General features: G+C 42.8%; 1 protein-coding gene across 8 annotated transcripts in view; it reads right to left on the bottom strand.

The window, feature by feature from the left end:
* JAKMIP3 (Janus kinase and microtubule interacting protein 3) overlaps window positions 1-23,053 on the bottom strand; it is a 93,791-nt gene that overhangs the window by 43,769 nt on the left and 26,969 nt on the right. For 6 of the 8 annotated variants that reach the window (XM_083843496.1, XM_083843500.1, XM_083843495.1 and 3 more), the window contains exons 2-4: window positions 21,357-21,502; window positions 11,441-11,670; window positions 7,823-8,320 (exon numbers count right to left, since the gene is read on the bottom strand). In XM_083843496.1, coding sequence (XP_083699622.1) covers window positions 7,823-8,320; window positions 11,441-11,575 — 633 coding nt within the window. In that variant the 5' untranslated portion in view covers window positions 11,576-11,670; window positions 21,357-21,502. Of the gene's footprint in view, window positions 1-7,822; window positions 8,321-11,440; window positions 11,671-11,795; window positions 17,281-21,356; window positions 21,503-23,053 lie in introns of all 8 variants that reach the window. The other 2 variants (XM_083843502.1, XM_083843497.1) reach the window with 1 other exon arrangement.

The following is a 23,053-nucleotide window of genomic DNA, read 5'->3' as shown; positions in this document are numbered from 1 at the left end:
AACCCTTTCCAGCCAGAGCTGCTACACAGCAGACATTTCCCCACGGGTGCCGTGCAGAGCCAGCGGTTGGCACACGCCGGGACCTGCCCGTCCTCACCTCCCTGAAGGCCCAGGGCAGGGAGCTGGGTGCCCACGGCCGGGCTGGGCTGGCAGAAGGCACGCGGGGAGGCCGGCCATGAGGGACTGAGGGACGGGTGTCTGTTTTCACCCTCCCCCTGCATTTCCCTGAATGTTTTCCCTGGCACTCCCACAGAAATAAATGCAATTGCCTCTCTGCCCTCGCGATGCGTGTCACTCATCAGCAACAGCCAGCTATATGAAGTCAGCCAGCCTGCCAAATGCGGTGCTCTGATACTGCACGTTTATATAAACTACCAGGATTTGTGTTTTACAAATAGACTGGGAGAGAGCAGCAGCATACCTGCAGACTGGTGCTGCTGACTAGTCAGCATATGTAACTTGAGGTGCTGAAACTCCGTTAATATTCCTGCACATCTGAGTCAGGCTGTCACACAATGCTGCAGCTCCAAATCAGCATTGAGTCCTGTCATTGTCAATGGTGGGACGACAGCACACGCAGTGCAGGAGCACAATGAGCTTTCATATTCCTTGTAACCAAGGAAAATTTTTCTTACTTCAGCACAGACAAAAAAAAAATAAAATAAAGGGGAAAGTGTTACTACCTCTCCCTCTCACGATTGTAACATCTTGTGTCATTACAATGTATATTGCAGTAATAAACTGCACTCTGAAAAGCACTTAATACATTTTTAGAAAAGTAAAATTCTCCTGACAGCCACGTGCCCTTTTCCCACCTCTGCTGTGGCTGCAGGGAATGCCCCAGCCCGTTCGATTGTCAGCAGAGCAGGGACCCAGGCCACTGCACCTATCTTGTAGCTGAGGGAGGAGGTGAAAGCCAAGAGCGTTTCATGCTAACGTTGCTGCTAGAGGCATTGCAAGAGGAGAGTTTCTCACTGCAGCTACGCCACAACACATGAGCAAAGCACCACCAGAAGCAGTGGTCCCACACCCTGCCACTCCCTCCCAAGCTCCTTACCAGAGCTAGGTGATACGACAGGGTGAGCTGGCTCAGGGTATCAGACCATGGGAAAACTCTTCTTTTTCACTTTCGTGATCCATTTTCTGCCAAGGCAGCCCACTGAGCTGGCTCACTGTGTGTGTGCACAGTCTGGTTCAGGAGAGGTGGGTGGACGTGATGCTGGGGCGAGGGGAGCATGGCTGGGCGCTGTGGCATCCTCTTGTGTGTAGCATGGCTAGCCATAAGGTGAAACTACGCTCCTAGGCTCTGAATTTCCTGAGTCTTGCCGGTTGCATGGGTTTTAAGAGTTATCATTAGATGACCTTAGAATAAAGGTGTGGCTATCCCATTGCTTTGTCTGCCTGTTAAGGAACCCTTTACCCCGGCAACCACCCCGGCACTGCCCCAGCACCGTGCTGCCACATGGCAGCTGCGGTCCATCAGCTGTGCAGGGCTATCCACCAGGCTCTCACCCAGGGAACCTCTCTTGTAACATCTTCTTCCAGAACTGACCCTGGTAAAAAGGCATTCACTGTCAGTAGTGCATCACCACGGCTCCAGTAACCTTGCCAAGCTGTCAAATACAAGAGGAGACAATATATTTCATCTGTGTGCAGTTGAACAAGGGCACATGCAATATCCATCAACAAAAACTTTGTTTGGCGACATGGTTCAGCTACAATACTGGCCAAAGAAGGATTCTGTTTGCAGACTGCCCGAATTCCAGCTATACTGAACCAAACGGCATTTTTATAACATGCCCAGGAAATGCAACATGCCCATTTCCTGACAATACCGTGCTGCAGTACGCGTACAGGCCTTTGCTGCCTGGGAATGGTGACATTTCCACCACTGCCCTACCACCGCAGTGGCTCCTGCCTGCTCCCCCGGGCAGGCACGCGTGGGAACAGTGTCTCTGACCCAAGCACTGCAGCAGCAATGCCCCCAGCTTCTCCCGATCACAATTACTACGATGAGCTGGGGCTGGATCCAGCATCCTGCAAATCGCCATAATTCCCCTGAAATCTCTAGAACAATGCTGAAAGAGCCAAAGCGTTGCACTGTGCAGTGCAGAAAGGTTAAGTGCTGCAGGTGAAATCAGAATTTGATGCTCCCACTAAGGGTATAAATAATAAAAAGTTTTCCTTCACTAGGCGACTAAAGGCTTTTATTTCTGAAGACTGGCTTCCTTTTTACAGTGTTAGGTGTGAACAGCAGTACACAAAATTGAGAGTGGTACAAGTGAAGCTACTTAAATTGTTAGATATTTCTGGATTTATATTAAAATATATTAAAAAATCACTAAGAGTAAATTTGTTCAATGAATAATAACAATTATGTTCAAACAATTTATAACAAAAATGTAACAGAATTAAATGTAATACCAAATTTGAAGAACAAGGTACATTGAATGGGAGAAATAACTGCATAAAGATAGAAGGAGAAATTACTCCTGTCACCCACAGGAGAAATTTGTACATGTATGGTACATCACATATATTTAACTGATAGCTAGGTGCTAACAGAGCGATCTGCTAAAATTACTCCATCGCGTGCTTTTGAAAACCTCACCCATGTTCACCCACTAACCCACTTAGAGGTTTCAACTGCATGCTGATTCCCTAAATCATTCCAGCTGGTGAGCCAAGTTAAATTACAGACAAATAGTTTCCCACAACAATGTTGTATAATTTTTAATAAACAACACTACCCTTCAGTAGTCTGGGCTAGGTTGGAATAAGAAATGCACTGGTGTAAATGAGGTTCTAACTACAAATGATTTGCAAGGAAGAGTTAATCCCTTTGAATAATTTGTCTAGCTTTCAGTGTAGGACGACTGTTGAGATGCCTTTATAATACCAAATATAGTGATTTTTTTCCATATAAGGGAACAAAAAGGAGAAGAAAAAGACTGTCAATCACCAATAAAATTAATATTTAAAAAGACACACACTTTTCTTGAGGAACGGTCCTTTAACTGTCACATCCTCACTAATTTACCACTGCCTAGCAGAGCAATCTCAGGGAAGTGCCTGCAGACATGCCAGTTCAGAACGGTACTGAAAGATTGCTCTCCAATTTGTCCCTGGTGCTGGCTTACCATAAAGAAGCACAGAGGTCTCAATGTACAATGGCTTTATATTAGGTTATTAAACCTTTTAGTAGTCGTTATCGACTAAGTTTTATCTTCAATTGAAAATAAATGCTTTCCAGCCTGTAACAAATCTCATTTTTTTCAATCTTCCTCATTTTTTAGTCTCCCTGAAAAAGAAGCAGGAGGAAAGGAGACTGCAGCGTTGATGTTCAACACTTCTCACTTCTGACCAATTTATGTTTATGTAAAATTTAAATATTCTTTACCACATTGAATTTTCATCTCCACTAAGCAAAACTTGAGGCCAATTAATTCCACGGCATTCTCACGACTGAAGGGTTGTGTTCCCTGGACGTGAGTACACTGGTACGGGGCAGGTCGTTATTAGAGGTAGACCATACAAATGTAATTAAATACATTCACGCAGCATTTTAAGCTGTTTTGAAACACACAAATTAAAAACTGAAAAAAGTTTACTAAAATTAGAAATTCTGTAGAAAGGAGGTTGTTGCCATACCTACTTGTTACCATCTGCAATGTGACTTTCATCTTTTACATTAACGTTTCTTAAGCTTCTGAGACAGGAATAGCTTAACTGGGTTAGTTGTACTTCTCTAGATATTCACACCCAGACTTCACAGACACAAACAGCACAAGCTGTGTGTGCAAATAGAAAACACAAGGGCAGAACAATTTGAGCACACGCTTTTGCAGAACGCATCATTTCCTTTCCTGCAACGTTCGCAGGACTGACAGTTGCTCAGCGTTGCTGTATGGGATTGGTCTGAAGCTGTCAGCACCAACGAGTAATAGTCATCCCTGCCACCTGAAAAGTATCTAGAAGAAAAAGCTAGAATGTTTGTTTGGTAAATATTGAGTGGGATCTGTTTCCAAAAAAAAATATTACACATTGGTAGCCATTACGGTCTGCAGGCCTCCCAGTGCTGGTGGTACAAAACTACAAAATTGCCACCTGCAATTACTGTATCGCTAATTAACAGCCTATTTGCCGCGTGTGTCGGAGTGGCATGTCCTGGCATGAGACCATAAGCAGAAGGGAAGACCCAGCTTACAGTTGCATTTGAAAGCATCGTTTTGACCACAGGAGTACTTTGGGTTGCGTTTTCCTGCTGGAGCTGGAGAACAGCACGCAATGCAGGCACAGCGGGTTTGGCTGCAGCGCAGCCGTGCCTTCCCCAAGACCAGCCTCTTCTGGAGAGGGCAAGAATGCAAGGATTCCCCTTAGGAACGTAGCAAGGACAGAGCTCACTAGCTTTGGGTCATTCACTAGTGCTGGGTTTGGTTTGATCCAACAATTTAACTTAATTCACTGTCGTAGTTTTGCTCTGCTGTAGCTTTGATGACTTACTAAGTCATAAAAACGGAAAAGTTCACAGTAAAACCAGGTATTTTGAAAGCCTGAGCATATATATCCTGCATTCCCTTGGCAAAAATCCCACAAAAGATGGGCAAACAATTCAGCCTGAAGTTAAGAAGATGTTGAAGAACAACATAAACTCCATTTTGCCGGAAGTAAATTTGTACGGTTGTGCATTTCCTTTTTGCTATACACTGTATCTTCCTAACACATTACTTTAAAGATCGTCTAATATTTTTCCACATTTTTCTAAAGTGAGACACTAACAAATGTATTTGTCTGTACAATGGAAAAAAACGGTTTTAATTTAAAAGGAAGATAATGGAATAATGCAAGCTTACCTTTTCAAAAGACTTTGTCTAACTACGTATGGAAGTATTTTCCATTCTGCACCTAAGATAGGTCAGATGTACTTTGAAAGTAAATATGGAAATGAAAAAACTTGAAAATGAAAAATGGTACCTACCAGACACAAATAACTTCAGAAGATTATTATGTGTTAAAGGGTTAGTATCACTGCAGACCTAAACATGAACGAATATACTTTAACTTTCTCCATTTTGATGAAACAAAAAAGCGGTATTTTTCAAGAAGTGAAATAGCAATTTGCTCGAAGGTCACTTCCCCTCTTTGTTAAATGACTAAATAATGCATTGTACATGAATCACGGAGCTTTTACAGCCCTAACGTGAAACTATTAACAATTCGGAACTGGATGTCTGCCACAGCCTCTACAGGAGCGTGCAATCCCCAGTCGTGGGCCAGGGGCAATGCAATATGCACGAGCACTGGGCCAGATACGAGCGGGCAGAAATCCATCTGGCTCCGCGGCGGGGCTGAGCTGAGCTGCTTGCACCGGGGCACGGCTCTCCACCTGCACAGAGCCGTGGCAGGTAAGGGGCAGTTTAATGAACACGGCTAGTTTAAAGGTACAACACTAATGTTGTTGGTAAGTACCGGCGGCAGATGTGGCGTCGACTGCTAAGTCCACAGCCTCTCGCCCCGCACCTGCTACGCGCAGAGCAACGCCTGCCTGGCTGCGCACGGCGGGACGCCCTGGGGCGCGCCGCGGGCTGGGCGCTCACAGCGTGGGACCAGGGGTGCCAGGCTACCTCGGGGGCACCGCGCTGGGACCCGCGGCGCCGCTCTGCTGCGCAGAGTGGCTCACACCGGACTCTTCTGCATTTCTCTGCATGTCACGGCAGCCCCGACCAGACTTAGTGAACGGGCTCTGCTGATGGCCTCTATCTTAACAGAGGAAAAATGAACTGGTTTCGGTATTAGCTTAATTGCTTCGTTAATTGCCTCATTTTCATAGAGAAGAGAGCTTTTATCATAGGACGTGACACCAGCCTTTCCCCTCGAAACATCAGGGCCCTCCCCGCAAGGTGCCAGGAGCCAACAGCTCCCATTGAAATCAATTATGGTCACGTCAATGGAACCGAGAGTACTTAAAGTCATTCAGGAAGCACTCAGGGCTTGGTTAAAATGATGGCATTGTGTAACTTAATTAGTACAGTTAGATAATCTCATTCTTTCAAGCAGGAATAAAAAAACTTTGATTTTCAAAGGCAATTTAGAAAACATAACTTCAAACCACTCTATTCTTTATAACTAAGAACATACTTATTTTATGGCTTCTACATTAGAGGCCATTAGAATGGATTTTCATGTAATGCTTTAAGTTTATTTAGGATGAACATTAGCCACCCTTTCATTCTGATGTATTAAATCAATGTATCTAGTAGTGTATGTTTACAGAAGAAAGTACTTACACTGCAGGATATTTCTCCAGTATCGATAGATCAGTTGGTTATAAATTATCTTAATATCCTATTCATAAAAATAAAATACTCTATGAGGGCAAAAATAACAACCTGAAGTCTGAGAGTCCAAGGGAATAAACAAAGGGTATGCAATGCTGAACTGGCTAGGGGAGCAGCACACGGTCTGTCGGCCAGACCAGACACTTTGGTCTGGCAGGACACAGCTGGTGCAGCACCAGCCCTGCGGTGGGGAGGTTTTGCAGGATGTTCACTGAAGCATGGCTACAGTGCCATGCTTTCACTTACGGGTTTTTTTGTTGTTGATGGTGGTTGGTTGGTTTGGTTTGGCTTTTTTAGGATTTGTACAATAGTCAAATGAGAATGACTTTGAAGGGACATTAATGAGTTTATCCTGAGCCACTGCATACCATAAAAAAGCATGGCATACCCAAAAAGATGATAGCATCAAATAAATACTGAAACAAGACCCAAAATACACCTCACAGGAGTATGGGTGTTACATTTGTTCCCCTGTTCTTGGGAATGACAGCAACAGTTAACAGAGACAGTCCTGCAAATCAGCTGTGCTGCACTCAAAAGACTGAGTGAATTTCAAGGCAAGCACCCAAGCTGCCAGTGAGGGAGAAATTGTTCTAAAAGCCAGAACGCGGTGGTGGCATGCCAGGTTTTCATGCAAAGACTTCCCTCTTCCTTCCTGCAGGGAGTTCTCCTGTTTTTCAAGGAACACGATCCATCTTAACATCCCCAACTAGTTTCAAAGCCCATTGGAGGTATACTCTGAAGCCACAGGTGTGTAGCCTTTGAGATTCAAACTGTTGTACCTGAGACTCAAACGGTTTGACTAGGTGATCAGCATACATGGCGACCCAGCAGGGATCGGATGAGCAGTGAAGGGAAGGAACCCCAGTAACCACCAAAGGAGGAGCATCACCGCTTCACTTGTCCTGGGGGAAAGCCACCCAGGGGGGACACAGAGAGAAAGAAACTACCTGAACACCTCGCAGAGTGACGGGAGTCATCGTCACCACGTTATAGGACTCTAGACTATAGGATGCAGAGGCAATAGCATTTTGGAATTGCATAAAGCTTATTATGGGATGTTTACAGGAATTAGCAAAGGCAGGGAAAGGGAGGGATGAAAGTGAATTCGGTGAGGAAGAAATGGTGGGGAAATGGAGGGGAAAGGGGCTAACAGGCCCTGTTGTAGACCAAGAAACGTATGTATTTTGTAGAATTACCCTAATGCAGCTGGTAACTAAAGGCCTGTTCTTCATATCTGGAAGATGAGCAATATTAATAGGCACTGACAGACATAAAAAGTTCCATACAAAATATCCTAGCAGGTTTTAAAAAAAAACACATTCTGACATCACTATTAGCAGATAGAAAACTAATTTGAAGCAAGCTGCAAAAATTTGGTTGCCTATCCTCATGCATTTAATGCAGTCCAGCATTAATGTTCATTTTTCTGCTATCAATAACATTAGTGTTATAAAAACAGAGATACAGATAGCAACACATACCAGTCTGCGAATTTCTCTCTCACACTCCCTCTTAATTCTGCTGATTTCCTCTTGATGCAGGTGATACACACTCCTTATCTCTGCTGCTTTAATTTTGTCAGCTTGGATGACCATAGTTAAAGCCTCTTCCACTTGTTTCTTAGCCCCCTTAAGTTCTGAAATTTCTTGCTGCATTTTTATTTTCTCAACTTCAAACCCCTTCTTGGCCTCCTCCTTTGCCTCTGAAAGCAGCACGGTTTTCACCTTGTCAGGAGCCCCATCACGTACAGCATTGAGAAGGGCCTGTAGTCTCTGGATTTCATTATCTTTAATTTTTATTACTCTAAGTAGTTCAGCTTCATGCTGCCTCAGAAGTGCTTCTCGAACAGCTTGGAGCTCCTTCATTTTCTCTTCATGAAGTTTGACTTTGAGCTCTGTTACCACCACTGTACTTTTATGCTGTTCGTGTTCTTTGATCTGCTTAACTTCCTGATTTTTCTCTCTTTCCAACTTGCTGACCTACATGCAAAGTCAAAAAAGAGCAGTGTTTTTATCAACAAAATTATTGCCACAAATTATGAGATAATCTAAAAATGGCATGGATCACTTTACTATGTCAGAATTCATAGTTGTATGACTGTGCCTTAGAGAGAAAGGCCTGCCCGATGAATTCTTATTACCACATGCAGAAGCACAAATTTGACATTTTGTTCATGCTTTATCGTTAGATGCTTTATTACATATTAATCATCCATTTTTTAAAGAGGTTCCAAGTAAAAATAGGATCACCAAGCTCTGCTCACAGCCACTTTGACAAACTTCACCACTCCTTCTGCCTTCATGCTGCAAACTTAAAAAGGAGAAATTTCCTCTCTTGGAGCATTTCATGTGAACAAAATACACATTACAGAACCTCGTGCAACAACATTTCCACAGGGACAAGGTTTTTGCAATCTGTGGAAAACACTTTCAGCATGTGGTCATGGTGGCCACCGTATGGTTTGGCAGGTACCTGTGGGGATCTTGAGTAACACACCTTGCAGTGCAGCCAGGGGGACTCCATCCTCTCTCACAGATGACCCAGAAGCACCAGTAAGTGTTTACCTTGTAATTAACACAGCCAGTGTAGCTCCACATAACTAAAACCCTTAAAATACAATCTGGTCCTCGGAGTGGATGTGGCTATGAACCATTGCACTTCAATGAGGCACTAATTTAAAGTTTATTTTCTTCAACTCTGACCAATGCAGTAGTGAATATACCTGTGAGGTTACATTTGTGCATGCACATCAGAAGAGCTGGCAAAGTTGCAGGCTGTCATCGGTGCTGTCCTGGGGTACAAATGAGAACCACATGTGTCAGGGGAAAATACAATCCACCTCAGCTTTTTATTGAAGTGGATGTGGCACAGTGGCAGGCATTGCACTAGAAAATACTCCCAGCATGTATTTGCAGTAGCATTTAAAGTGTTTGCATAACGGACTATCTCCTTTGAGCAGGCTTGTTCAGAGGCAGGGAGTGCACATCAATTCTCTCTATCTTTTCTGCCCTAGGATGTTTATCAGAGCAGCCAGTGCATATATTTAAATGCTAAGATTAAGAAGTGGATATTCACAACATTATAATTACTTACTGAAGTGTTTATTGGGGGAAAAAAAAAGTTCAGGTCAATTATTTTTAGTAAAGATGTATTTTTTTTTCCTATGATGACACAGGAACATTTTCTTGCTAAGAACATGCCTAAATCTGTTTCCCATACGAGAGCACTCCACAGAACCAAACACTGCAGGCGTAAAGAAAAAAACTGTGACATTACAGAGAACTGGGATAATTCTTCTAAAGAAAAAGTAATTTGTGAAAAGAGGAAAAAGAATCTGGACAACTCTGTAGAAAAGACATTTCTTTCACTAGAAATCAGCATAAGTGGAAATACTTGTATATTTAGAAAAAGAGAAACAAAATCATATCATTGCCACTTTAGAAATTACTGATATTGAGGATGAATCTAGGCACCAATAATGATTTTTAGCATCACATTCTATTTTTATAAACAAATAATAAGCATTTGAAATTTCATAGACTTTAATTTGACCAATTTAGTGACCTAGATCCATTAGTGAACACGTATCATAAATTTATGCAAGAAGCACAAAACCCAAGTGAGCTAACCATTAATATCCAAACACTACATGAAGTATCTGCTCAGAAAGCAGACTAACGTGTCTGTAACAGGTGCTATAAACAGAACAATGTTTAAGATAATACACATTCAGGAAATAGCCAGCACCTTATAGAGGAAGTCTATTTTTCAGCTGGTATCTGCAGGTCTCATACCACATCCCCTAAGGAATATGCAAGAAACCAGGTGCCATTATTTTGGCGTGCTCAGGTACACAGATCTGAACTGTGCTGTACGCACGTGCACATGCAAGGTATAAAAAGCTCTGTGAGAGCTACTGGGAAGCACAAAACAACTGCATTTTATCAGATGCTTTTTCAGCAATAAATTATGCATTACAAGTAACAAAATGTATCTGACCACAGAAGGGTAAAACGATATTTCACTTTAAAACCAGGAAGTCAAGAAAAGCTGTGATGAGAAGCCTTGTATCTAAAAGGACTGGGGAAGGCTGAGGGAAGGAAAATAGGGTCCTCAGTCTTAAAGCCGTAAACTCTGCTTCACAGTAAAATTATTAATAGATATTCTATTAAAATATGCGTGTGTGTGTATGTGTATAAGTATATATACACACGCACAAACACCGCCTTTGGAAGCTTCCTTAAAAATTAGAATCATAGGCTACAGTGCCAAATTATGATGCAAGTTAATGGAAAAATACAGGATGTAATTCTGTCCCTGGCATAATAATGCATTTCTCTATTAGGGCTCTGGAGCAACAAAAAACAAAAAAACAAAAGTTTATCAGTGGAAACTAATTAGGGATTATTGAAGAACAAATAACATTGCCCTGCCCTTGCTGAGAAAGGTGCTGAGGGTTGTGGAAGAGGCAGCTCAGAGTCCTGGTGGGGCAGCTGGCAGTCCGAAACACTTTGAGCACAACCTCCCAACGAAATTAGCCTCAGTGCAAAAGAGAAGAACCAGCAAAGGGAACTTCTGAGCACCACCAAGTTGTATTCAAAGTCCTCATGGTACACGTTCTCGTACACAGGTAAGTACTCGCTAGGAAAAAATCTAGTAGGAGAAACAAAAAGGGTGCACAGCTTCAGCCCACCGCCGTGGCCATGCCACCTGTTTCGAGCAGCTCTGTACTCTCCCAGGTCTCCTGCTGGCACGTAGCTACGTGGTTTTTGGACCTTGTTTCCTCCCCGATCACAAGAGCAAGCGTGCGTACCGCCGCTGCCCGGGACCCGCGACCCTGTGCCCTTGGGTTTAGAGATGGGGAGCGTTTTGCTTTAAATACAAGGGGAACAATTTAAAACACGACGTGAAGGGGCTCTATCATTTCACACAGAAGGCCAGTCCCCGTTGCTCACGTGCATCGCCCCAAGTATTTATTTCCGAAGTCAGGTACAAGCTGGCTATGTGTGGGGCAACAGGCAAAGGGTGGTGGGAAGGAGACAGAGCAGGCTGCCTTCGTTTTAATCACTGGGGGAGGGAAGGGAAAGGAAGACACACACCTTGCTCTTCTCCTGCTGGAGCTCGATCTGGATGTCGGTGAGCTTCGCCCTGAGCTCCTCATTGGCAGCCTGCAGGGCGGCCAAGGCCTCGGGCCTCTCTCCCCGGGCGCGGCTGCTGGCGCCCTTCCTCGACATGGTGAGGCGGCGTGGTGGGATGCTGGCGCAGGCCCCGCCGTCCCGGCGCTGCGGCTGCTGCTCCTCGCCGCGCCCCGCTACATCTTCTCACTCGCCTGCAGGGAGGGAAGCAGAGGAGCGCCGTGAACAGGCTGCTGTCACCGCCAGGAGCACAGCCGGGCTTCGGCGACTTTCGCAGGACTTCAAGGTGTCCCGCTCGGAAGCGGTTTGGGGCGCTCACACATGCCGACGGCCAGCAGCGCACCGCTTCCCCACAACTGCCTCTCATACAGATCAGCTGGTTTGTAGTCAATAAACACTTCCGATGGAGGCTGCTTCACCATTTCGTTGTCGCACAACATTAAGAGAGGTCAAGTCAGGCAGCATCCTGCTCGTTACCACCTGAGCAGTGCTTTAAAGGTACAAAAAACCAAACCAAAACAAACAAAAAACATTAAAAACACGAGTTTTAAAGACATTTTTTACTCCTCTAACCATCACTGCACCTGGAAGGAGGAGCAGCAGACAGCTGGATACCCTGGGAAGCATGAGGTACACATCAGGCAGCTAAAGTGGCTCTCCCTGACCTGAAGCAAGGGCTGGACAGAGCTCAGCTGCAAAAATATTTTGGCGTACACCTGTCCAGAGCATAAGATTTAAATCATAAACTATAAACGTTTTTCATCTCTTCATCTGCACTTGAATTCACACAGAACAGTGGCTACAGACATTCTGGAGGGACGTCCTAGCTCCATCCCCCGGCACCCTCATGGCTTGCAGGCAGCTACAGCAGGAAAAACCACTTTCAGTGTAGGCAGAAAGATTTTATGATCTTAAAAAAAAAAAAAAAGTCTTACAGAACAAAAAGGTTTGTTTTCCTCCAAACAAATTTAAGAAATTCATAGTAAAAGTAATAAAAGTAATACAAATAGTAAGAAGATACAGAAGTGAGCACAGGTTATATAAAGGCAACAGAAGCTGTCCATGCCAGCATGCGTGGTGTATCATCAAAACAACAACTTTTATCTACATATGTTTACCTAAGTCTGACAACAATGTAGCAGTTTTATTTACACTAAATGGCTTTGTGCTAAATCTAAATAAACAGAACTGAGAGAATCAAATTCTTCTATTAAATAGGGAAGAGCTGGACAAAGTGGATCCATCTTAATAGAATTTATCTATTAATATCGTTTGCACTCTGTGTCAACCCACTAATCCCAACACACTCATAAACTACACAACATACAAAACTTCTGCAATGATAACTTCAGATTTGTCAACAAAACACCTGCTATAACAACAAATACAGTTCTAAAACTACATTCCAGAATTATTTAACTGAAACAAGAATAAACAACAATGAATGTCCTGGAACTGATAAGCATAATAAAAGTATAGTATAACTGCCGGGTGTAGGTGGCATAAGACAACACAAACTCATTCCAAAAAATTTGTAGTCTGAGATGAAGGCAGGTGAAGGTAGGGAGGAACGTGACTTTTTTTTTATATATGTTAATGCTATTTTTATTGCTGCATCCATCCTACGGTTCAGAAAATTCTATGAGAGTTCTATGTAAAAATAAATAATTAGCCTATTAATCAAATCAAGTGAAATTCCCACGTTCTGTGAGTTGCGTGCACAGAGGTGAACTTGACTGACATTATCACAGTTTGTCCTTGCTTCATTTGACTCATTCCTCACAGCTGTTGATGCAGACTGGCAGTCCATTAACGTTTTGTACTTGATCACTACGGGCTGAACAAGTCATACAGGCTGCTGTCAGTTCTTCCTCTGGTCAGTATTTAATTCGTTGCTTATTGATAGTATGAACAGATTTAATTTAATAGAAACCTAAGGATGACAAGAAATTCTGCACAAAAATGCCATGTCCTAGAGGCTTTGTTTGGCACCAGAGCAGTGGAACAGAAGTGCCATCCTAAAATACGGACGTTTCCTCAATGTTTCTTTTGTATTTTGTATACTTTCAGGAGTTTTTCTTATAGAAAAATACTTTGTCAAAGCACTATGGGAAAAAAAATCAGCAGCACAAGCTACTTTGTAATTATACCATGCAATTTTTCAGTCTGTAGATTATGGGCTATGGGTGTGAAAATCCAGTTCGTTCACATTTAAAGGATAAACAGCAACACACATGCAAAGAAACAGTTGCCTCTGCTTCTCTGGCAAAGCTGACTCAACTGTCAATTTTTTATTTTTAAGTTACCAGTGAAAAAATTAATGGGAGTGAAATTAATGGGGGAAGTGGCTGAATTTTGGGAGTAACTGTGCAAAGCTGCTGCGAGATGGGGAGACGAGACTTGGAGAAACATGGTTATTTCTTTCTGTGGTGCTTGCCTGTGTAGCCTTGAAGTTTCTATAGAAAAAAAAGTGTTTGGTCATCCAAAGAAATTAAAATGAATAAAAATTTACAGACGTAGCCTGAAAAATCTCTAAGGAGAATGCAAAGATGTTCTTAGTGTTTAAAATTCATGCTTCTTTGTATAAGAAGATGCAATGCATTAGCAATTACCCTACAAAAGAGGCTTCTTATAGAAAAAAAATGGGGCAGTCTATAGCCACAGGCACTGAATTCTCCTGCGATGAATGAAGCATTTGTGCATATTACAATGATTTTCTTAAACAATATGTTGTAATAATAGATGTAGTAGGTGGAGTCTGGTTATTTCACAACCTGAGGAAATGAGAAGCAGCACAGTACAAGATTTTAATTGCTAATATGTGAATGTCAGACAAATAATAAATTTAATGATACAGCGATTTGTCAGAATAATTTAAATCAGAATGGTTATTTTCAACAGGCAAAAGCTACAGGAATTTTTCTTTGTTTACAGAAAACACAAGTAAGGAACTGAACCAGGAAAGCAAGCTGAAAGGCAAAAAGTAATGAGAGGTATGCTGGGAGGAGCACAAGCCCAGCAGCTGATTTTCTGGGAGACTGTGCAGTAACAGCCCCCAGCAGCCGGACACGCTGCACGCAGAGCAGCTATTTCACTAGCACGGGCTGGCATTGCCTCAGAGCCTCTGGGGAGCACCACACGGAGAAGCCCACCGTCCCGAAACTGCCCTTGCAGACGCAGGGGCCTGGTGGTTTCTAAGCACGGCTCACTTGATGGGAACTCTGCCTGAGATAGGATTGGTGGCACTAATGTGTCCTCCTGCTTTCAGAGTTTGAGCTTTTAATTTTTGTTGAAAATATTACCGAGGTTTTCCTGTATGAGTCAACACATTTCGTACCAAGCATCTGCCTAAATATGATTTTTCTCTACTAAAACCAGAACAAAACAAACAAACAAAAAACCACAAATAAAATAGCATATTCCAAGGAAGAAAGGCTTGTATTGCAACATTTGCCTTGAGTGTGTCTACAAAACCGTTGAAGATAAAGCATAAAAGCAGCTCAGACCTGGTAAGCTGGAGGCCTGTCAGAGGCCCCAGGTGCCCACCTTCAGCCAAGCTTTGCCAGAACAGGCCACTAACATCCAGCATCCATTCCCCAGAAAGCAGGGCCAGGAGAATTTCTCCTCTGACACCTCCACCGTGGCTCATGTAAACATGCCCACGCCAAATCCCAGGTGACAATGGAGGGAGACAGAGCAACCTTTCAGATCCGATAGACTCCCATCAGTTCAGCGTGGGCAAGGGGTCCAGCATCAGGAACATCTTCCAAACTGGAATGCTAAAGCTTTAATGAGATTTTCTTAGAGAAAAATCATCTCCCCTGCCAGTACTTAAAGTAATAAGCTTGATTCAAAAAGAACCACACAGAAATTAGCTGAGGACTATTTTAATTAAGTCTTTAAAGCTGTCCTTAGAAGGACATAATGATAAAACTTGAATGTAGCCAAGAAAAACATCCAAGGATTAAGAGATCCGGATAATAGGAATTTGATCAGCCTTGGTAATGATCTGTCTGCAAAATGTACTACTGGCAGTGAGAGCTGCAGAGCAATGGGAAAGCTGCCCTGCACACCACGCTTCCAAGCTCAAAAACTTGTGGGGAAGGTTTCTCGGAGGAAGACACACAAGACAAAGAGCACGTTTCCCCTGTCACAAAGACAAAATGGGCTGCGTTAGTTGCAGCTGTACTCATACAAACAGCAAAGTGGGAAGGAGCACGCGGAGGAGGTGGTTGCGGTAGCACCTCCATGTGCTGTTAGAAATCAGCAGGCAAGGAGTCACTGGTCAAGGAGCGGCAGTACCCGTCAGCGATGCTACAACTGCTTTTACTCCTGGATGTATCGGACCTCAGACCCTGCTGGTGGGTGCCCTGCACAACCCTCCTGAAATGGAAAAGGCAGATACCGGAGAAAGACAGAGGAGGAAGTGCTCCTTGCCCTGCTGGGTGCCCTGCTGGGGCACGGGGGCTCACGCTTCCCTCCCCACAAGGCAGGGACCAAACCACCCCTTTGGTTACAAACCCGAGTCCTTGTCCTTCCTGGAGAAGGGGGAGAGGAGGGAAGGGAAATCAGCCTAGGGCTGAGAACTGGGAGTTCCAGTGTTACTAAACGCTCACTTTAATTACTCAATTTTGTCTAATTCTATGCAAATTAATGAATGATTAGTGAGTGATACAAAGATTTTAGACAGTCTATACTCGTGAAACTCCACTGGTTTCAAAGACATTAGTTTTAAAGACAAGAAGCACTCAGGCTCTTGAGCTTCTAAACATAAAAAGATTAAGACACAGTGTGAATGATGTATATTATTATTGACAAGATTCATTTATCTCTGGAATACCAAGAAACATAACCTGAGTTACTGCTCACCTGCAAGAACATTGATTTTGAAGGCAAAGCAGCAAAAAAAAAATAAATCGTTATTAGTATTTACAACAGGCTTTGTGTCAGAGAGAACAAAAGCATCAATAAACATGTTACCCAAACCATTCATTTATCACTGGTTTTCTGTGCTGAAGAGAGCCGCAGAAAGAATAAACAAAAGACATACAGGCATCAAGCACGTACTCACTCCGCCACGCAGCCTGTAATTTACTGCCAGGGAGCAGACCAGTTCGGGAGGCATTGTCCTCTCCTGCTCTGCATTTCCTCGGGAGGTTTCATCGGGCACTTTGCCTTCTGTTTTCTGGCCAGCCCCATGCCCTGCCCAGCCCCATGCTCTCTCAGGCAGCACCAGGCTCTGATTTGGGGCGAGGAGGCAGCCCTGCCCGCGGGTGGAGGAGGCAGCAGGACCTATCTGCCCTGCACGACCCTGCGAGCTGCGGCCTCCCGGCCCTTGGGTGGCACGTCTTCTCCTAACTGGGACGTGACAGAGGATAAAAATGCTGCCAAGGACGGGCACGAACCACGGAGGAAACGTGGATCCCAGCTCTGTTCTCCCCCTTGGGAGAAGCTCCTGTGGCTGCTGGTGTCACACGGCCGGCAGACCGCAGGAGGAGGCAATGATTGCAGAATCGGCTCGGCTCGGGGCTCCTGGCCACAACCCCTCAGGGTCAGGTCGATGTAAGCAGCATAATGTATCAGAGGAGAAAACCCCAAGGCAGTGGTCTTATTTTCAAGAACTGGTGAGACGCACAGAGGACCCCTCCGGTGTTCATTGTCCTACAGATCAGAGCGGGATTTACACGGTTTAGAACCATTCGTCCTTGTGGCGTACGCTGAATTGTTTTTCCGATGGATAATAATGGGAAATCAGACTGGGCAGAGTAAGGCAGCTTTCTAGTGGCAACCATGAGCTTCTGTGTCTGCAATGAAACAAGCACCATTGTTGTAAAGTATGAAAGTAGTTATTTGTATTTCGAAAAAAGTCATGGTCTTGTAATGCCGAACAGCGGTGTCTGTTGGTGCATGCCTGTGCACACATGAGCCATCTGGGGACTGGTGGACAAATGCCAGTCTTAAAAGAATATTTCTCCCAAATGCTGTGAGAAAAAAAACATCCATAAAAATATTTCCAAGCCAACATCATTGTACTTACACAGAACTCAGCAGAGAGTTTGTCGTGCTGGAGAAGGGATGCAAATCAGCCAGTTCTGGCTTTCTCAGCTACCACGCTCTGACAGCGAGCTAACGTGTGGTGAGCCCCAAAAGCTAACGCCAAACCCGAGCAAACAGCCCAGCTCAGTGGGACACTGCCTGCACAGTCCTGGGCAGTAATGGGCAGAAAAACACAGTTCTGATACGTGAGGTATGTCGCCCTTGAATTTTATTTTATTTTTCAATGAGTTCTGTAGAGGGGAATCTGAGAGACATTTTTATAGTAATGTCTTCATATTTTTGATACAGGGAGAATATATTATGGATATATGGATATGATTCCTGGTATGTTTGATATTGAAAATAGCATCAATTATGCATCATAAGGTGTCTTTAGCAGGGCTCATCATTCTTTTTGCCTCCTGACTTGCAGTTCAGACATCAAGGCTAATTGGAAAATACATTTTCTAGTTAACAGTTTCTGAAACCATACTTGAATTAAATGAATAGATTGCTACCAGAGTACCAATATTTTAAACAAAACAGCTTAAACAAAACACTGTTTTTAGAAATACTGGACATTTCAAATATATGATATGAGCTTGTGAAAACGCTATTCTTTTTCTCTTTTGAAAAACTATTATAACTAAAGGCTTTATACAATCCTTTTTCAGTCTCTGGCACACCTCAAAATATTGTAATTGAAAGAAAATGCAATATGCAAACGCAAAATGCAACTCAGCCACAGACATATATGTTTGATATGGTTGAGTTCCCACTTCCTGATACGGGGAAGCTCTTCTTGAGTAATCTCAGTTTTTCACTTCAAATTTCAACAGTTTATAGATCTGAATAAAAGAAAATTGGCCATCCTCTGAAAGGTTGTTTCATGCTGGGCCAAAGTACTGGGTTTGTGCTGTTTTTTTGTGCCTCAGACATGATAATTTACTGTGCAACTCTCTCGTGATTGAAAAGTAGTTAAAATTGAAAACTAAATGTTACATTAAATTGAAAAACAAACAAACAAATTTGGTTAATGCAGTTTGACATGACAAAGCTGCCATGACAGCAGTTGCAAGATAACCTTCAGGACGTGAACTCTGCCATCGAGCAGAAAAGGGTTCAAGCCTCGCTAGCCCATGCATGGGCAAACCCCAGCAGCGATATCTGTGACAGAACCAAGCTCCACGCGAGCTGGCACTAGCTCCTAGGGCGGTTTGCTGTCCCGCCAGCCCGGGCTGACCTTATCCCTATCCCAGGAGGATGGCGTGGCCCCAGCAGGGCGGCACCTTGCCGCAGGGAGGGCAGGGTCACCCCGGGCTCGCCAGACCTGGGAAGGGAGGGATTAAGGAGGAGGAAGGGAGTACGTTTGGTGTGATACTCAGACCTTAACCTGGTGTTGGACTGTGCTTTGCTGAGCTTCAGTAGTGAAACCAGCATAGGAAGTGAACGACAGACCATTTTTTAAAAGGGAAGCCATGTAAAGTCTCATTTCTTTGAATCCCCGTTTTTAGCAGAAGCGACCTGTACCAATAAACTCTAGAGCACTTTCCAGAGTTCACAGATCCCTGATTATCCCATGCAACCTTAACTTAGTGCGACTATGAACATATACATGTTATATATATATTTTATATATACATATATTTATAAACATATAATCAAACTCATCTCAGCTTATTTATTTTTAAGAAGACCAAATGCAGTTATCTCAAACTTCCAACATTTGTCTCAACCGCACTTTTGCTGAGAAAGTTTCAGGCTTAAAACAAAACGTGCATGAAATCTGGCAGAAGACAGCAAAGTAAAGCTCAAGCACACAGGGTACGAATTCAGGATGCAGAAGACTTAAATTCAGGGCCCTGCTTCTAACCAAGTGCCGTGCTGACTAGGAAACAGCATCTTGTCTTGAAGATTTCCACTCTGAAAAGAGCTAGTGCGCGCTTCTGTATGCCAGCAAGTCCCCTGTGGACTACCCTTGTGCACCTACCAAGTGCACATACTTCTCGACAATTAGCTGTTCTAGGGTAAAGCTCAGTTTCCATAGGGAAAAACAAACACAATATTTCCCAGCATGGAACAACTTCTAAAACTTAAATTTGATGACACAGTAACTGGTTAAAAAAAAAAAAAAGGCAAAACCCACCACCACACAGTAATGTGCTTCTGCAGATGGAAGTCTAGCCAAAGTTTTGCTTAGGATTAGATCAATTCCAACAACAGCTTTAACGAACACATGTCAAATCCTGACTGACCTGAATTTTTCCTCAAAGATTAATCCCTCACCCACTGTTAGCTTTAACTCATGGATGGGTGGACCACAGTTACAGAATCCAAAGCAAAATCCTGAACCCTGTAAGCTACACATGCATTGTTTACCTGCCTGCATCACATGCACACACATATAAACCCCAACCACTGATTTTTCATAATAAATTTTAAGTGTTTTTTTTTTTTTAAAGCAAGATAGGTGGCTGCCCAATCTATGAATAGCCTACATAGTTAATAAATAGTTTATAGTAAATACAAAAGAGAGTAATAAAATTTAAGTACTGGAAGACCTAATTGTTACTAAATCTGAACAGGCAGACCCTGGTATTTTAACACCACAAGTTTAACATTATCTAAGCGGGCCACCTTTCTTACTTTTACATCTCTTATGGCTAAACTGCTGAAAGTAAAGAAATTATATAGGTTAGAAAGAGTAACTATTATGTAGGAAGATAATTTTCCTTTTTCCTTAGATAGTCTTCAGTACTTTAGGTACAAAAATACATTGAAGTTATTATAATATAACAAAAATACACCTATCCAAATTCTCAGTTAAACTGGAGCAACTCAGAATAATTTCACTGATTCGTCTAGGATTATTAGCGAGGAGTGCATTTCAGACTTAATTCTGTCAGCTTAATGTTGTGTCATTCCATTATCTTGATCACAAACAAACTGTCTGAGCAATGCCATCCATTTTCCCAAGGAATTCATCCCTGTATAATTAACTACAATCAACTGTAACACAGATGGCGTCGTATGATCCAAAAGCACTTTATAGAAACCTTTTAAGCATGTTATTAACATCCCTAAATAACTAACTATTTAATGTTACCTCTCCAGCCCTCTTCTGCATGAACACACAACACAGCTGGATTTGAGAGAGCAAAAGGCAGCATTTAATTGCAGCACAGTTATAAAAGAATTTCAGCTCTTGGATTTATTCGATTTATAAATGAGTTTGTAAATAACAGACTCTACTGTGGCAACAAAAACATTGCATTTTAGATTTCATAAATAAGACTAATTTTCGGAATGATTCATCCTCAACAAACTCAGCATTGTGGAACTGGACAGCATGGAAGGACACTGATGGGAAGCAGAGCCTTTCTTTAGCCTGACCATGGCTTTCCAAGTGAACAAAATATATTTTTGTCACATTTTTTTTTTCTTTTATAACTAGATGTGTGCCCAGTCCTACACTGATATAAAAATTTACATTTAACAGCAACAAACAAGAATTTGAATGGAAAGATAAATCTCCTGAATGAAAATCAATCGCAAGTTGTTAAATGCCCATCAAGCTCTAATGCAAAGCTGTTCATTCACCCCTCCCCGAAGTTTATTCTCTGGGGATCAGATTACTTCAGACCTGTTTGCTTATTAGTTTAAATTACCTTGTCTTGACAGTTGCTGAGATTCTGCTCCCTAATTTCAGCCCACCTTACCTAACAGGGAGCAGGCCCCTTGGCCCATAAGCTGATTAAGAAAGAAAGCAAAAATATGATCAAACAGACAGACTTTCTGGAGACTTTTTCTGCCCCTTTTAGCAGGGACAGGCCGGAGTACCCACCGAAGACAGCAGCGCTGGGGATTAGCACCCTTCCTCTCCCCCAAACATCTGGTCGACGTGGGCAGTCCCGGTGAGGGCTGGGTGTCCAAAATCTCATGGAATCACGTACGAGCCTGATGGCATGGTCTCAGGTGGGAAGATGGTCCCTGGGAAAGACCAAGAGAGCTTTTAGTAAATTCTGGTAAACGGGAGGTCTGTATTAAAGTAACTGAAGAGGCAACGTGCTGCTCTTCTGGCTTCTGGCAAGAACTTTGTTAGAGAAGGTGAAACAGAGAGTGATGTCCAATTTAGAGATGACAAATGAGCGCAGAAAAGAAAAGCTGTTCAAACAGCACATTACCATGACCTAACATTTGGTTCTCAGTATCACACAATGGGGCTTCTCAGTATTTGAAGTGGGGAGCATTAAACAAATATTCAGTATAGGAACTGGACTGGCAAAATCGTAATGAACACAACAGAGTCATTTATAAATATTGTTACCCAATTAGCTGCGGTTATTTTAAGTACACAGATTTCTATCACATTATAACATAATAGCATAGGAAAGGGAATCATTTCCAGAACCAGCTTTTATTTATGTGCTCTGGGGTTATTAACTCAGTTTTACTTTCCCTCCTGAAGGAAGCCAGCAGTTTGATACATGAGAGCTCTGGACGGTTCGGTGAGAGCAGTGCTTTCTAATTGTTGGGTTTCCTCCGTGTCTTTGTACCATCGCTTAAAACACACTGGGAGACGGGAGAGCAGTGTAAGACTGCGTCTTCTCCAAGGGAAGAGAGAGTCGCACAAAAGAAGTTATACACGGATACAAGAGACAAAACAAAGGTGTTACTACTATGAGTTTTAGTTAAAAAGCCAGGCTTTGCACATTCAGAATAGCAGTTCTGAGCCTGAGTAGCACCGAGTTCAGCTGCAGCACATCACCCTGTAGAACTTGCTTCCCACTGCCCCGTGGAAGCTACAGCAGGCACGTTCACTGCCTGTAGAGCCACAGGAACAACGCGCGTCGCTCTGAAAACACTCCTAGGCACCAAACCTTTACTTGTTTGTAAATCCTGTTGAGGAGATAAGGATTGCAGTATTTAGCTTACCACACCTTGCTGTGAAATGAGCACTGAAGCTGCTGGAAATGTAATGTCCAGACTAAGGTCTCAATTCTATGTATTTTGTTCGTGTGTGATGCAACAAGCTTGTAACAGAAACCTAAAAGGTCTCACATGTGAAGCAAAATGAACTGTAACTAAGAAGCATTGAAATATAAAATAGATGGGGACAGATTTAAGTGAATAACAGAAAATAACAGAAACTTTTTTCTTTCTTTTTTTTTTTTTTTTTAAGTACATGAGAATAGCTACTGAATTTACCACTAGTATCTTCGGGGATCACTGTATGAAATAAACATCTGCATAACTAATTAATTCATATGCTTTCACAGGTTTCATGATTCACCTATTAATGAAGTGATCGATGACTTCTCACAGATAGTGTCAAAATACCCAATTCCTGATACTGCACAATTTAATATCATAGAATAGCCTGTTAGGAGAATCTGAATTCTAAAATCCCTTTTAGAAAAGGATTTAATATTTATATAGATATATATTGTCGGACAACTCCACAGAGCAGCTCCGTTACATATCTAGAAAGGCTGCATTTATGCAAGGGGTGAAGATGCCAGACAGAAACAGTGCAGTCGG

Source organism: Anser anser (genome assembly GCF_964211835.1).
Source record: "Anser anser genome assembly, chromosome: 7".
Classification (NCBI taxonomy): domain Eukaryota; kingdom Metazoa; phylum Chordata; class Aves; order Anseriformes; family Anatidae; genus Anser; species Anser anser.
Note: the sequence above shows the minus strand (reverse complement) of the source record. Positions and strands in the feature narration are given on the sequence as shown.